This window comes from Mustela nigripes, chromosome 6 (assembly GCF_022355385.1).
Source record: "Mustela nigripes isolate SB6536 chromosome 6, MUSNIG.SB6536, whole genome shotgun sequence".
In the NCBI taxonomy this organism is placed as follows: Eukaryota; Metazoa; Chordata; class Mammalia; order Carnivora; family Mustelidae; genus Mustela; species Mustela nigripes.
Window position 1 is genome coordinate 93,027,851 of NC_081562.1, and position 14,984 is coordinate 93,042,834.

The following is a 14,984-nucleotide window of genomic DNA, read 5'->3' on the forward strand; positions in this document are numbered from 1 at the left end:
GAAAGTGTACTCTGTTGTTAGGTACAGTGTTTTCTGTATGTCTTTCAGGTTCATGATTATTAATTGTGCTGTTCAGTCATTTGTATCTTTACTGATTTGTCTTCTGCTATAATTATTGATTTGTCTGTTATTCCTTATAATTTAAATTTATTCATTTTATTCTGTCTATTATTGCTTTATGTATATTGGGGCAATGTATTAATTTCTTCAACAAATTGTTATTTGTTTTTAAAGATTTTACTTATTTATTTGACACAGAGAGAGAAACAACTGGAGAGGGAACACAGGCAGGAGGAGTGGGAGAGGGAGAAGCAGGTTTCCCTACGAGCAGGGAGCCCAATGTGGGGCTCAATCCCAGGACTCTGGGGTCATGACCTGAGCCAAAGGCAGATGCTCAATGACAGCCATGCAGGTACCCTCAGCAAATGTTTATTAAGGGCTTCTACATGCCAGGCACTGTTGTAGTTGCTAGGGATATTTTGGTGAACAAAAAAGGACAGAAATTCCTGCTCTAGTTGGGAGAGACAGACAATAAGGAAGATAAAGAATTACATACAATTTAGATTATCTTCCTCATAAGTTGAACTTTTAAAATTATGAATTGACTTTTTCTGTCTTAATTTTTTTTGCTTATAGTCTCTTGTGTGGCAATAGAACCATATAACAGCTTTCTTTTTTTTTTTTTTTTTAAGATTTTATTTATTTTATTTGACAGACAGAGATCACAAGCAGGCAGAGAGGCAGACAGAGAGAGAGGGGAGGAAGCAGGCTCCCTGCTGAGCAAAGAGCCTGATGCTGGGCTCGATCCCAGGACCCTGGGATCGTGACCTGAGCCGAAGCCAGAGGCTTTAACCCACTGAGCCACCCAGGCGCCCCATATAACAGCTTTCATTGAGTTGTTTACTCTATTTTTTCATCCTTTTACTTTTAGCCTTTCTATATTCTTTTCTTTTAAGATTTTATTTATTTATCTGACAGAGATCGCAAGTAGGCACAGAGGCAGGCGTGGAGGGGGGAAGCAGGCTCCCCAACTAGCAGAGAGCCTGATGCGGGGCTCAGTCCTAGGACCTTCAGATCATGACCCAAATCGAAGGCAGAGGCTTTAACCCACTGAGCCACCCACGTGCTCCTTGCCTTTCTATATTCTTATGTCTTAAATGTGTTCTGTAAACAGCATATAGTTGTGTTTTTAGAAAATTTTAACCATTTATTTTATATATATAAATATATGTATATATATAAGTATATATATATATAAATTTGGATTTACATCTAACATTTTACTTTATGCTTTCTTTTGTTTTATCTGTTCTTTCTTTTTCTTTCCTTTCTTTTATTTTCTTTCATTTTGTCTTAATCATGCCATCTTTTCTTTCACTTGAGTAAGAAGTTAGTAGTATTGGGGCGCCTGGGTGGCTCAGTGGGTTAAGCCGCTGCCTTCGGCTCGGGTCATGATCTCAGAGTCCTGGGATCGAGTCCCGCATCGGGCTCTCTGCTCAGCGGGGAGCCTGCTTCCCTCTCTCTCTCTCTGCCTGCCTCTCCATCTACTTGTGATTTCTCTCTGTCAAATAAACAAATAAAATCTTTAAAAAAAAAAAAAAGAAGTTAGTAGTATTTTTCTCAGTAAGAGTTTTTATAAAGATATAAGTCACATGCCATACAATTCAGCGTGTGATTTAGTGGTGTGTGGTATATTCAGAATTGTGCCATCATTACCACAATTACCTTCAGATCATCTTCCTTACCCTAAAAGAAAGTCCTACTCATTGGCAGTTACTCTCCATCAAACTGTCCCCGTGACCACACCCTCCACTCCAGACCTCTAGACAATGTCTCATCTTTCTGTCTCTACAGATTTTCCTTTTCTAGATATTTCATGTGACTGAACCATACAGTGTGTGACCTTTGTGTCTGGCTTCTTTCACTTACTGTGTGTTCGAGGATCATCTATGGGTAGCATCATCAGTACTTTCTCAAGTGTTATTGCCAAGAACTGTTCCATGTTCTGTTCATCTAGTCATCACTTGGTGGACATTTGGGTTATTTGCCTTTTTAGTTAAAATCAATGCTGCTTTTAACATTTGTGGACAAGATTTTGCGGGGACATAGCTTTTCATTTCTCTTGGTAGATACCAAGGAGTAGAGCTGCTGGATCATATGGTAAACTCTTGGAGAAACTGCCACACTTTTCCCAAAGCAGTAGCAACCATCTTACAGCCCCTTGAGTAGTATATGAGGGTTTCTCTACATCCTCACCAACACTTGCTTTTATCTCTCTTTAAAATTATTTATTTATTTATTTTAAGATTTTATTCATTCATTTGACACAGAGAGAACACAAGCAGGGGGAGCGGCAGGCAGAGGGAGAGGGAGAGGGAGAAGTAGGCTCCCTGCCGAGTAAGGAACCCCATGCGGGGCTTGACCTCAGGACCCTGGGATCATGACCTGAGCCAAAGGCAGCCTCTCAACTGACTGAGCCCCCCAGACACCCCAATATTTGCTTTTTTTCTCTTTTAAACTGTAACTATGCTAGTGAGTGTGAAGTGGTAGTTCATTGTGGTTTTGATTTGCATTTCCCCCGTGGTAAAAGACGTGGTGCGTCTTTTCATGTGCTTTATTAGCAAGTTGTGTGTTTTCTTGGGAGAGTTGTCTACAGATCTTTTGTCTGTTTTTAAGCTGCATTATGTGTTTTTTTGTTATTGAGTTGGAAGATTTCTTTGTATATTCTGGATACAAGTTTTATCGGATAAATGATTTACAAATATTTTCTCCCATTCTTTGAGTTGTCATTTCACATTCTTTTTTTTTTTTTTAAGATTTTATTTATTTATTTATTTATTTGATGGACAGAGATCACAAGTAGGCAGAGAAGCAGGCAGAGAGAGAGAAGGAAGCAGGTTCCCCGCTGAGCAGAGAGCCCGATGCGGGACTCGATCCCAGGACTCTGGGATCATGACCCGAGCCAAAGGCAGAGGCTTTAACCCTCTGAGCCACCCAGGTGCCCTGTCATTTCACATTCTTGATGGTGTCCTTTGTAGCACAAAAGTTTTTAATTTTGATGAATTCCAGTTTACCTGTTTTTGTTGTTGTTGTTGCTTGTGCCTTTGATGTCCTATCAAATAAACCATTAGCTAGCTCATGTAAGGCCATGAAGACTTGCATCTGTATTTTCTCCTGAAAATGTTATAGTTTTATATTTAGGACTTTGATCCATTTTGAGTTAATTTTGTATATAGTAGGAGGTAGGGGTCCAACTCCTTTTTTTTTTTTTTTTTTTTTTTGCACATAGATATCCAGTTGACCACCATTTGTTGAAAAGATGATTCCCATTGAATTATCTTGGTTACCTTAAAAAAAAAAAGATGATGAAAGTAAAGGTAAATAAATTTCTGGACTCTAAATTCTATCTCATTGGTCTATGTATCTGTTTTATGTTAGTACTAACACTGTCTGGATTATTGTAGTCTTTTTTTTTTTTCCTTTGGACAGAGATCACAAGTAGGCAGAGAGGCAGGCAGAGAGAGAGAGGAGGAAGCAGGCTTTCCGCTGAGCAGAGAGTCTGATGTGAGGCTCGATCCTGGGACCATGGGATCATGACCTGAGCCAAAGGCAGAAGCTTTAACCCACTGAGCCACCTTGGTGCCCCTGGATTATTGTAGTTTTGTAGCAAGTTTTAAAAATCAGGGTAAGTTCTCCAACTTTGTTCTTTTCCCAGATTATTTTGGCTATTTGGAGTCCCTTGAATTTTCATATGAATTTTAGGATCAGTTAGTTAATTTCTATAATGAAACCAGCTAGAATTTTGGTGGGGATTGCATTGAATGTAAAGATCAGTTTGAGGGAAGATTGGTATCTTAATATTAAGTATTAATATTAAGAGGGGTTTGAACTCCTGACCCTGAGATCAAGACCCGAATTAGCTAAAAAGTCAAATTCTGGGGCACCTGCGTGGCTCAGTCAGTTGGGCATCTACCTTTGGCTCAGGTCATGACCCCAGGGTTCTGAGACTGAGCCCCACATCAGGCTTCCTGCTCAGTGGGAGCCTGCTACTCCCTCTCCACCCTGCTCTTGCTCTCTTCTTGCTATGTCTCTCTCTTAAATGGATTAATAAAATCTTAAAAAAAAAAAGTCAGATGCTTAACCGACTGAGCCACCCAGATGCCCCCTAGGATTTTCTGTATATAAAATCATCTGTAAATGGAGATAGTTTTATATTTTTTCTTTCCAATATTGATGCCTTCTGTTTCATTTTCTTGCCTTATTGGCCTGGTCAAAACCTCCACCCCAGTGCTGAATGGAAGTGGCACAAGCAGACACCCTTGTCTTATTACCCCTCCCTTTTTTTTTTTTTTTTTTTTTTTGCAAGAGAAAGAAAGAGCTCGAGCATGAGAGAGAGCTGGGAGTGGAAGGAACGGGGAGAGGAAAGGGGTAGAGAGAGTCTCAAGCAGGCTCCACTCCCAGTTTGGAGCCAGTAGGGGCTTGATCTCATGACCCCAAGATCATGACCTGAGCCGAAAAATCAAGAGTTAGACACTTAGCCAACTGAGCCACCCAGGCTCCATCCTTGTTTCATTTCTGATCTTAGGGAGAAACCATTCAGTTTTTCACTATTAAGTATAATGTTAGCTTTGGATTTTTCATAGATGGCTTTTTTTTCATAGATGGTTGATGAAATTCTCTTCTATTTTAAGTTTGTTGAATGTTTTAATCATGAAGAGTGTATTGCATATTATCAGATGCTTTTTCTGCATCCATTGAGATGATCATGTGGGTTTTGTCATCTAATCTGTTGATAGGATGTATTCATTACATTAATGGATTTTTTTTTATGTTAGCCCAACTTTGCACTCTTGGGATAAATCCATGTGGTCTGGTGTGTAACCCTTTTTATATGTTGCTAAATTTGATTAGTATCTTGTTGACCATTTGGGGGGTCTTCATTTATAAGAGATATTGGCTTACAATTTCCTTTTCTTGTGATATATTTGTGTAGATTTGGTATCAGGGTTATAATTGTGTAGATTTGGTATCACAGTTATAATACAGGCTTTGTAGTATGAGTTGGGGGAATATTCCCTCCTCTCCTTTTTTTCTGGAAGAGTTTGAGTAGGGATTGGTATTTATTGTTTTTTAAATATTTGGTAGAATTCACCAGTAGATCCATCTGGCCCAGGCTTTTCTGTGTGGTTAGTTTCTGGATTACTAATTTAATCTCTTTACTTGTTATGTGCCTATTCATGTTGTCTATTTCTTCTTGAATCAGTTTTGGTAGTTGTGTCTTTCTAGAAATGTGTCCATTTCATCTAAGTTATCTGATTCGTTGGCATGTAGATGTTCATAGTATTTCTTTACAATCCTTTTTTATTTCTGTAAAGTAAATAGTAGTATCCCCTCTTTTATTCCTGGTTATACTAATTTGAGTCTTCTCTTTTTTTCTTGGTAAGTCTAGCTGAAGTTTTGTCACTTACTGATCTTTTCAAAACAACTTTTAGTTTCATTGATCTTTCTCTGTTTTTCTATTCTCTATTTCACTTACTTTTGTTCAAATCTGTTACTTCCTTCCCTCTGCTTCCTTCGGGTTTAGTTTGCTTTTCTTTTTCTGGTGATTTAAGGTAGAAAGTTAAGTTACTGATTTGAGGTCTGTTTTTCTTGTCTTTTGCAGGGAAAAATTTTAATCATTTATATATTTACATTTATATATTTATTTATATATATATTTATATATAAATTTATATATTTACACACACATATTACATGAGTACACACAAAAAAAGAATATATATATTTTAAATACATATAAGTACAGTTGACCCTTGGCCAGCCCAGACACAAGTCTGAAGTGTGTGGGCATACTTATATTTACTTTCAGTAAATATGTTGGAAATTTTTTTTGGAGATTTGTGACAATTTGAAAAAACTCCCAGATGAACCACGTGTCTCAGAAGGATTGAAAAAATTAAGTAAGGTATGTCATGAATGCATGAAATATATGTAGGTAGTAGTCTATTTTACCATTTGCTACCATAAAATATACATGAATCTATTACAGAAGTTAAAATTTATCAAAACTTATGCACAAACTTACAGACCATATATGGTGTCATCCACAGTATAGAGAGGTGTAAACAAACAAGGATGCAGTATTAAATCATAACAGCATAAAACCACAGGACATACTGGACGACTGTAACGCTTTCAAAGCCACCTCCTGTTGCTGTTGGGATGAGCTCAAGTGTTGCGGGTGTCTGCTCAAAACTCTGGGATGCTCATCGGTCTGCAAGGAGCAGTGTGTCTCCAGTAAATTGTAGATCGCAGTAAAAAGTGAGCTCTTATGGCTCTTGCTCTTAGTAGTGAAGCTGGGGCGGGGGCGGTATGGGAAGTTCGGGGCAGATTTTTGACTGTGGAGCGGGAGGTCAGTGTCTCTAACCCCCTGCATTGTTCAAGGGTCAATTGTATCATATCTGTATCTCAAATGCATGCAAGGATATATACACTGTATTTATATAGAGGAAGAATGGGAAACACAAACTGGCTGGTTATCCACAGGGAAGCTGCCTGAAATCAATTCCCGTTTTTACCACTTACCAGTAGTCAGCCTGATCGAGTCCCTTATCCGAGTCAAACCTCGGTTTTTTGAGCTACAAACCTGAGATACTAATCCGTCCCTTGCTAGGTTTTGTGATGATTAACAGAGCTGGTGTCTGTAAAGTGTCATTCGCACGGTGTAGGCACAGCACCAGAAACACAGTTCGTGCTCAGGAACAAGCGGCTGCTGCAAGAACAAAAGCTCATGGGTAGTGGTCATTACTGTTTGTCCATACTCTCTGTCCTGGCAGTTCCTCTGTGACGAGGGTGCTGGTATTTCTGGGGACTACATTGATCGTGTGGATGAGCCCTTGTCCTGCTCTTATGTGCTGACCATTCGGACACCTCGGCTGTGCCCCCACCCTCTGCTCCGGCCCCCACCCAGTGCCGCTCCCCAGGCCATTCTCTGTCACCCTGCTCTGCAGCCTGAGGAGTACATGGCCTACATTCAGAGGCAAGCTGGTGAGTAACGAGAAGGCTGAGATAAGGGTAGGGACCGGCAGAAGATAAGGGATTGAGAGCCCAGAGGCGTGTGGCCTTGTCCTGCCCACATGCTGTTTCTCAGTAGACTCCAAGCAATACGGGGATAAAGTCCTCGAGGAGCTGCAAGACCTGGAGCCGCACATGTGGAGCGAGGTCCAGCTGGGATCAGGGCCCTCAAAGAGAGCAGGTAGGACCTTGTTAGCCCTGTTCCATGACACCTCTCTCTGGTCCTTCCCTTCCGCAGTCTTACTGTCCTGGACTGACTGTTGGGGGTGGGGAGGAAGTGGGTCCTGATTCCTCAGCAATAGTGAAGGAGAATGGACCCTATTCTGCTTGGTCCCTTCCATTTCTCCCTTCCTTCCCAATTCCTCCCTGTTCTGTGTGTCCCAGGTACACACCCCACCAAGGATGAGAGTAAGGAATCAGATTTCTGGAAGATGCTTCATGAGCCAGAGGAGCAGAACCCTGGGGTGGAGGAAGCTCAGGCTGAGGTGAGAGCCAGCTTCCCAGCCATTGCTCTGATGAGGCTGGCCCTGGGCAAGCTGCGGTCATCATGAGATGACCTGTACTGGTCTAGGGAGGCCAGGATCTACCCAGAACCACCACTGTAAGAGTGTGGTAGGCATAAACACGGTTGTGTACTTGACTCTGCCCTTTTCTCCTCATCGGGTGTAGGAACCCAACCTTGAGACAGCAGATCCAGCTCCCGGCCCTCCCCAAGGTGAGCGAACCATCCCTGTCTCCTTTCCTGGTTGCATGTATTCTGAAGTTGGTGGGAGTGGGGGTGGGGTGGAGGTAAACATTGGTTGGGGAGTTTGGGCTGCCAGGCCATCATCAAATTCATTTTTACAGGAGGTAATACTGTTGGCAGACAGCAGTTCTGTTCTAGGGAGATAGCAGGACACAGTGGTTTCACAGCTTGCTAACTTTGTAATCCTGGGTGATTTCACTTAACCTCAATTTCCTCACTCCCAACAGTGGGTAATACCCCTACCTTACAGGGTGGTTGTGAGATTAAATGAGAATGAGTCTGTAGTTCATAGCACAGTGCTTGGAACAGAGTCGACAATAGTTTATATTTGTGGAAAAAGGAGAACAGTATCCAGGAAAGAGGAGCCTGTGGCCTCAGAATCTCTTCTGTAGTCCTAAAAACTGGAGTCATTACAAGCGGGGCTCAGTGGTGCACTCGCCAGCAGCTTGTTAGTGTTCCTTCTCTCACCTGTGGGTCCCCCTTAGGACAGTGCTCTCCAGGGGGTTACGTTGGCCCCTAGCTCACTGACCAGACAGGTGGCTCCTGAAGGCTGGGACCATGTCCTTCCATGGTCTTCTCCTCTCCTCTCCTTAGGAAATCAAAATAGAATTTAGGACACAACTGGTTCACTCCTGCTCTTTCATTGCAGATTTTCAGAACAATGTGCAGGTCAAAGTCCTCCGGAGTCCCGCGGACTTGATTCGATTGATAGAGGAGCTGAAAGGTGGCGCAAAAAAGGTATGCGCCCTGCTTAAGGGAGGGAGAGAGCCCGCCTCACCTCCCTGTAGGGAGCATTTAGCCAACTGCCCCTGACCGGGGCCTGCAGTGAGCCCAGTGGGGGTGACTCCCTTTCTTTCCCTCTCCTGAGACCCCTGCCACTGCGCTCTGGCCACTGTGTTTCTGCTGAAACCGAAACTGTCCACCTCTTTCTTCCAGTCCCCATCCACTCAGGGGAGGCCAAACGGAGGCCCAGAGCAGCATGCGGAGGATGCCGCTGAAGGCCCTCAGAGAGAAGCAGAGGTGAAGGAAAAGAGTAACACGGACCATCAGAACGAGGTGGAGGAAGAGGAGGAAGAGGAGGAGGAGGAAGATGAAGATGAGGATGAACAGCAGTTACTGGGAGAGTTTGAGAAGGAACTGGAAGGGATACTGCTCCCTTCTGACCGAGAGCGGCTCCGGTCGGAGGTGAAGGCTGGCATGGAGCGGGAACTGGAGAACATCATCCAGGAGGTGCGCGTGGCCCTCACTCCCGTGTGCGCCAGCCCACTGCCCTGTGGGCTGAGGCGGGGTGGGCAGAGGGGCCCAAAGGGAGCACAGAGCAGCCTCCGGGAGGTTGTTTACTTGATGAAAGGGGGACAGTAGGGAAGGGGGACCCAAGAGAGGGCTGAAACTTAACTAGTGCTCTCCTGTAGAGCGTGGACCACTGACTTTGACCCCCCAGACCCTTGACTCTCCACTCCTGCTTTGGGCATTCCAGACAGAGAAGGAGCTGGACCCAGACGGGTTGAAGAAGGAATCCGAGCGCGATCGGGCAATGCTGGCCCTGACATCCACTCTCAACAAACTCATCAAAAGGCTGGAGGAAAAACAGAGTCCAGAGCTGGCACAGAAGAAGCACAGGAAAAGGAGGGTTGTCCCCCAAAAGCCTACCCCCTCCCCCAAAACAGCAGGTAGGAGCTGTCAGACAGGGAGGGGCAGTCAAGCCCACTGTCTTTTGTCCCTCAGCTGGTGGACTCTGGAGGGCATCATGTTCTTTCCCTTCCGAGAAAGCGTACTCCCTTCCCTCTTTCTGGAACACTGTTTTCACACCTGCCTTCCCACGGCCTCCATCCCTTTGCCTCGTTACCTCCTATTCATTCATCTTCTTGGGAAGCAGCTTCTGGAGTGTATCTGTCTTGTTTTCTGGCTTGCTTCTGTGCACCCAGCGCCTAACACTTCCCTGGCGCATAGTGGGTGGTCAGGAGACAGTAAGGGAATGACTGCAAGCAGGCCTGTGTGCTGAAGACCACACATGGGGGAAGGAGGCAGCTTACCCACACTGAGCCCTGTGTCCTGGGGGAGGCCCCAGCTGGTGGGGTGTGAACACGCAAGCCCAGTTATTCCTAAACTGACTTCCTGGACAGACTTGCAGTTACTGCTGCTTCTCGCACTCCCTGATCTCCCTTCCACAGGGTCATATGAGATCAGACATTCCAAATGGAATATTCTCTTTTCAAACCGTCCATCCCACTATCTCTATAAACATTGGAATGTCTTTCGAGTAGCAGCATGTGGAGTACCAAACCACAGTTTTCCAACCTGCTTCTTAAGAAACAAAACTTCTTTGTTGGCTTGGGTGGCCTGATTTTTGCTTCAGAAAACACAGTCATTTTTCCTGTGGGGGAGAAGCAGAGACTTCCCAGTCCAGAAGGGGAAAGGGAGGCTGCCGCTGGTGGAGCAAGCTGTAGAGGCCTGAAGGGAAGGGCATTAATTTATTCTGAGCCCCAGTTCCTCTCTGTGTTTGTGATGGAAAACTGCCCAAACCAGTGGATGGCCGGGGGTGAGGTGACCACCACCGCCCCTAACCTGGAGTCACGGCTCTGCTTTGTGTCTCCCTGTGTGTCTCCCCCTCTAAGAGGAGGATCCTGAGCACAGAGTCCGGGTCCGGGTCACCAAGCTCCGTCATGGAGGCCCCAATCAGGATCTGACTGTCCTCGAGATGAAACGGGAAAACCCACAGCTGAAACAAATCGAGGGGCTGGTGAAGGAGCTGCTGGAGAGGGAGGGGCTCACAGCGGAAGGTGGGCCCTGGGGCTGGCTGGCTTCAGAGCTGTTGGCAGGGCCTGCTGCTCGAGGTGGAGGGGCTGGGTCAAGGCGGACTGGAAACCTCGTGGGGATCTGGGAGGCAGAGGGCCCTGCACAGCAGTGCCCATCAGTCCTTTCCCCTCACTACCCTCACGGCTCCTTTCCAGGGAAAATTGAAATCAAAATCGTGCGACCAGGGGCTGAAGGGACAGAGGAGGACGCACGTTGGCTAACTGACGAGGACACGAGAAACCTCAAGGAGATTTTCTTCAATATCTTGGTGAGAGGCAGCCTAGTCCCCAGCCCTGGAGCTCCAGGCCTTCACCCTGCTCTGGTGCAGTGGAGTGGAGAGCATGGCCAGGGGCATCCTGACCAGCCCCAGCCTCACCACCTTCTGAGCTACGGGAATTTCTGGCAACTGGATGGATATTCCCTTGCGAAGTGCGGGTGCCAGGTCCCTGCCCTCCCCACATGGCCAGTCCCCGGATGCTCTAGTGCCCTGCAGCCCCTCACCACGCATCCTCCCCGCAGGTGCAGGGAGCAGAGGAGGCGCAGAAAGAGCGGCAACGGCAGAAGGAGCTGGAGAGCAATTACCGCCGGGTGTGGGGCTCTCGAGGTGGGGAGGGCACAGGAGACCTGGAAGAGTTTGACTTCTGAGACCACCTCTGCCATAGGCTGGCCAGGGAGTCCAGAGCCTGCCTAGACTGGCCCTGCCTCCTCCTCCCCTCACCCGCGCCCAGAGCTCTGAAGGCCAAACAGCAGAGTAGAGCTGAGCTGTGGACCTGGCTTCCAGCTGCCTCCCTCTGGGGGAGTATAGAGAGGCCCTGGGGTGAGCACGCCACCCCCCCCCCACTGCTGCTGCTCAGAGCCACCCAAGACCTCGCGGCCCTGTGGGGTTTACTCTCCCAGGCTTCTCCCTATAGCCCCTTACTTTCTCCCTGGCTCCCTGGTACCCGTCCCCTAACTTGTCGGTTCCTTTCCCCTCCCTCCCTGGAGAGTTGATGAGATCTTTTGCGTGAAGGAGGGTGGGGAGAGCAAGAAGAGTGGGGCAGTTCAGCAGGCCCCCCACACCCTGCCTCAACTGCTCTTTGGGGCCACCACCTTCCCTTGGACCGGCTCGGGATGCCCTACTCCTTTCCCTGCCCACACTGTTCCCTACAATCCGGGCTTCCAACTTGAGGTGCCTTCACCTCTGTTTCTGAGGAAATGGGAGAAAGTTGCCCACCACCTCTGACACGATCCCACTGAAAAGGGTGGGTTACAGAACCACCCACGATGTTCTTGAACAATCAGGTTTCTCAATAAAGAACTGGACCATCAATCCATCAATCTGTGTTTTCTTCTCAGGGGTGGGTGGAGCCGGGGCTCTAGTAGACCTGAGGCTTCGTGTTCTCCTCAGGGTGGGGTGCACACTCTCCGATCCCATTCTGTGCTCCACCTCCACCCCTGCCAGGTGGCACCAGCGGGGACTGGGACACACAGGAAGAGACCAGGACAGAGAAACAAAGCCCACTGACCTGCCAAGGACTGAAGCACTTGTAGTTCCGTTGTCCCTCTTTTTCCTCCTCTTTCTATTCCTTCTTTCCCCCTTCACATCCGGAAAGTGGGGTGCACAGCATGGAGTTACCCCATTTGAAAAGTAACTTTTCGTATGCCACCCACCACAGTGCGCTGCAGCTTCTGTTGGCCTCCTGCACCCATGCCCGCCTGCCACACGGAGTCATTTCACTAGGCCTAGTGCCTGCCTACTCCAGCTGTGACTGTGCCCAGGCCAGGTGGGTCTGGGTAGGTCTCTCCATCTCCTCCCTGTTGCCAGGTGCAGACACGGGGGCCCTCACTTCCCCCTTTTCTCGTCTTGCTCTCAATCTCTGAGAGGTACAGTTTTCCTGCTGAAGATGGCACCGACTCACAGGTAAGCTGGAGCCCATTGAACTCTTGGGTCTCTAGAAGTCAAAGTGAGATTCATTTGTTGTTGAAGAAAGTTGTCTGAGACCCGCCCTCTTCTTTCTGAATGTCAGTGGGTGCTTATTTTGCATGTTATGCTTACATTATTTTATGGAGAACTGTAAATGGGAAGACTTGTGAAACCCTGCTTCCTCGGGTCCATTTGGGGGTCTTGCAGGGAAGGAATGCTTCCCCAGTGCAAGATCTGAGACATGGCTCATGGGCAGCTGTAATTGGGGTGCTGGGTTCAAATCCTCACTCCTCTCTTTACTTGGCGGGTCTGTGAAAGAGTTATTTATCTTTTCAAGTGCTGTTTCCTCTCGGGTAAGTTGTGGATAATCACGCTGGTCTCCGATGGTGGTTTTGAGTACTGAGCGGAACCTACTGTGTGTTTCATGCTCTTAGCACAGCACCAGGCCCACAGAAAGTACTGGGTAAGTTCTCATGAACCAGCTCCTGAGTTCTGAAGACACTAGATGGTCCTTGGAGGCAAGAGTCTTAAAGGCATCTCAAAAGCTGATCTGAAGCTACACTGGAATTTGATGAGGATAGACATGGAGTTCTGGAAACCTCACTAAGTGGAATAATCTTGTACTTTCAATAGGAAATTCCTTTTTTGCTTTCCTTTAGCTTTTAGTGAAACTCCCATGGAGAAAGTTGGTCTGTCCCAGCTGTGCTAAGGCAAACAAAAAGAGGGGAGCAGGGTGTGTGGCCACGGTTTGTGGCAAGAGTGGGGGTGAGGCGGGGCAGCAGGAATCCAGGTGAGGATACCTGAGGTGAGCTGGGAAGGTGGCATGGATGTGAAAGGGCAGCAGCTCTCCTCAGTACCCCCGCCCTCGCCAGGAGTCTCCTTCTAGAGTCCTATTGTGCACAACCCGGAGAGCGTGGCGTTTTGTGATCCCACACACTCCACCCTTCACATTTCCCACAAAGCCCAAGAGGGAGCCAATGATTAAAAAAACAAAACAAAACAAACAAACAAAAAAAACAGCCAGTGGATTAACTTAGTGTTGGGATTTGCGATGGGGTTGCGGACACCCTGACCACGCTTCACTGGCTGAAAGGAAAGGAACTCCCCATTGGTGTGCAGTTCCCTGTGGTAATTCTGTGCTCTCTGGGGCCCTTGCTTCCTCTACAAACTCTCTCACACTCGAGCTTCTGAGGAAGATAGTGAACTTTTGCCACCAAGAAGTAGAGTGGAGATGGATTGCGGGAGTCCAGGGTCTCTGAGCTGAAAGAGGGAATAGGTAGGTGTTCCACCTGAGGTTAATTCCTTCTCTTCCTTTTTTTTTTTTTTTTTTTTTTTCTTTAAAGAGAGGGAGCGGAGGAGGGGCAGCAGGAGGAGAGAGGAGAGAATCTCAAGCAGGCTGCATGCCCATCAGGGAGCCCCACACAGGCCTTAATTCCACCACCCTGAGATCCTGACTTGAGCTGAAATCAAGAGTCGGATGCTCAATCGACTGAGCCATCCAGGCATGTCACCCCCACTCCCCTCCCCCTTTCTTTTGATTTGCCCTCCCAGAATACACACCTGCCTCTGTACATGTCACTACACCTGCATCCCTGAGCTCACCTTTCCCTATGTCGGACTGCTGTGCTGGGTGGTCCCCATCCTAGAATCCTGGGTAATGAGGGCCTCCACATGATTGGGACCTGGGCCCACTGCTGCCACCGCGCCTTGTTAGCTTGATGGCACACCGGCAGCTGTCTGTCGTTGTGGGTGGGAGGTTCTGAGCCTCTCCTAGAGGTTCTACCAGAAGACCCAGGGCCATTGACTGAATGACATGTGGCTGTGCCCAGCCTGCTTTGGCTGCTGGCCAGTGCCACTCCAGCCAGCCCCTCTATTGGAGCAAACACTTTCTGCTGCCCACGAGAAACAGCAGGATGGGCTTCATGCTGAACCAGGAAGCACTGCAGCTGTTGGGGGCACCACTGGTTTCAGTGGCCTAGAGGACATGGAGGGGGCAGATGTCTACTCCATCAGCTGGGCATGAAGTATGTGAACACCAGGGACCTGTGTGGTTGTGAGATTTCCCAGCTCCTACCATAATGAGCTCTACTTCTGGTATCAGGTCCCTAGGGCAGTCCTTCATGGCCAGTGCTGGAGTCCTCACCAGGTCCCTCTGAACAGATGGTTCGGATGACCAATAAACAGGTGCCACCGAAGTAACCCACCCAAGGCCACCTAGCCATGAAGTGGAAGGCCTGGCTTTAAAATCCGATCTGATTCCAAAGATCCTCCTCTCAACCAAAGCTAGCCCAGCTTCTCCCCCTCTCCAAGCAGCCCCCTCCCCTGTCATCTCCTCTAAGTTTCACACCCCAGCTCCTTCCCAGAAAGGGGGTCATGTTGGGAGTCATGGACTTTTCAGCTCCCTGGATCCCTACTTTTGCTCTGACCTTTCACTACAGGGGGAAGTATCTGACCTACTAGCCGATG

General features: G+C 47.4%; 1 protein-coding gene across 4 annotated transcripts in view; it reads left to right on the top strand.

Annotated features, from left to right (window-relative positions):
* OS9 (OS9 endoplasmic reticulum lectin) overlaps positions 1 to 11,924 on the top strand; it is a 32,561-nt gene extending 20,637 nt beyond the window's left edge. The window contains exons 6-15 of one of the 4 annotated variants that reach the window (XM_059403563.1): positions 6,837 to 7,047; positions 7,151 to 7,255; positions 7,459 to 7,559; positions 7,744 to 7,789; positions 8,469 to 8,557; positions 8,756 to 9,049; positions 9,297 to 9,489; positions 10,435 to 10,599; positions 10,771 to 10,883; positions 11,135 to 11,924. In XM_059403563.1, the coding sequence (XP_059259546.1) occupies positions 6,837 to 7,047; positions 7,151 to 7,255; positions 7,459 to 7,559; positions 7,744 to 7,789; positions 8,469 to 8,557; positions 8,756 to 9,049; positions 9,297 to 9,489; positions 10,435 to 10,599; positions 10,771 to 10,883; positions 11,135 to 11,260 (1,443 nt within the window). In that variant the 3' untranslated portion in view covers positions 11,261 to 11,924. The remainder of the gene's footprint in view (positions 1 to 6,836; positions 7,048 to 7,150; positions 7,256 to 7,458; positions 7,560 to 7,743; positions 7,790 to 8,468; positions 8,558 to 8,755; positions 9,050 to 9,296; positions 9,490 to 10,434; positions 10,600 to 10,770; positions 10,884 to 11,134) is intronic. The other 3 variants (XM_059403564.1, XM_059403565.1, XM_059403566.1) reach the window with 3 other exon arrangements.
* The last annotated feature ends 3,060 nt before the right edge of the window (positions 11,925 to 14,984 follow it).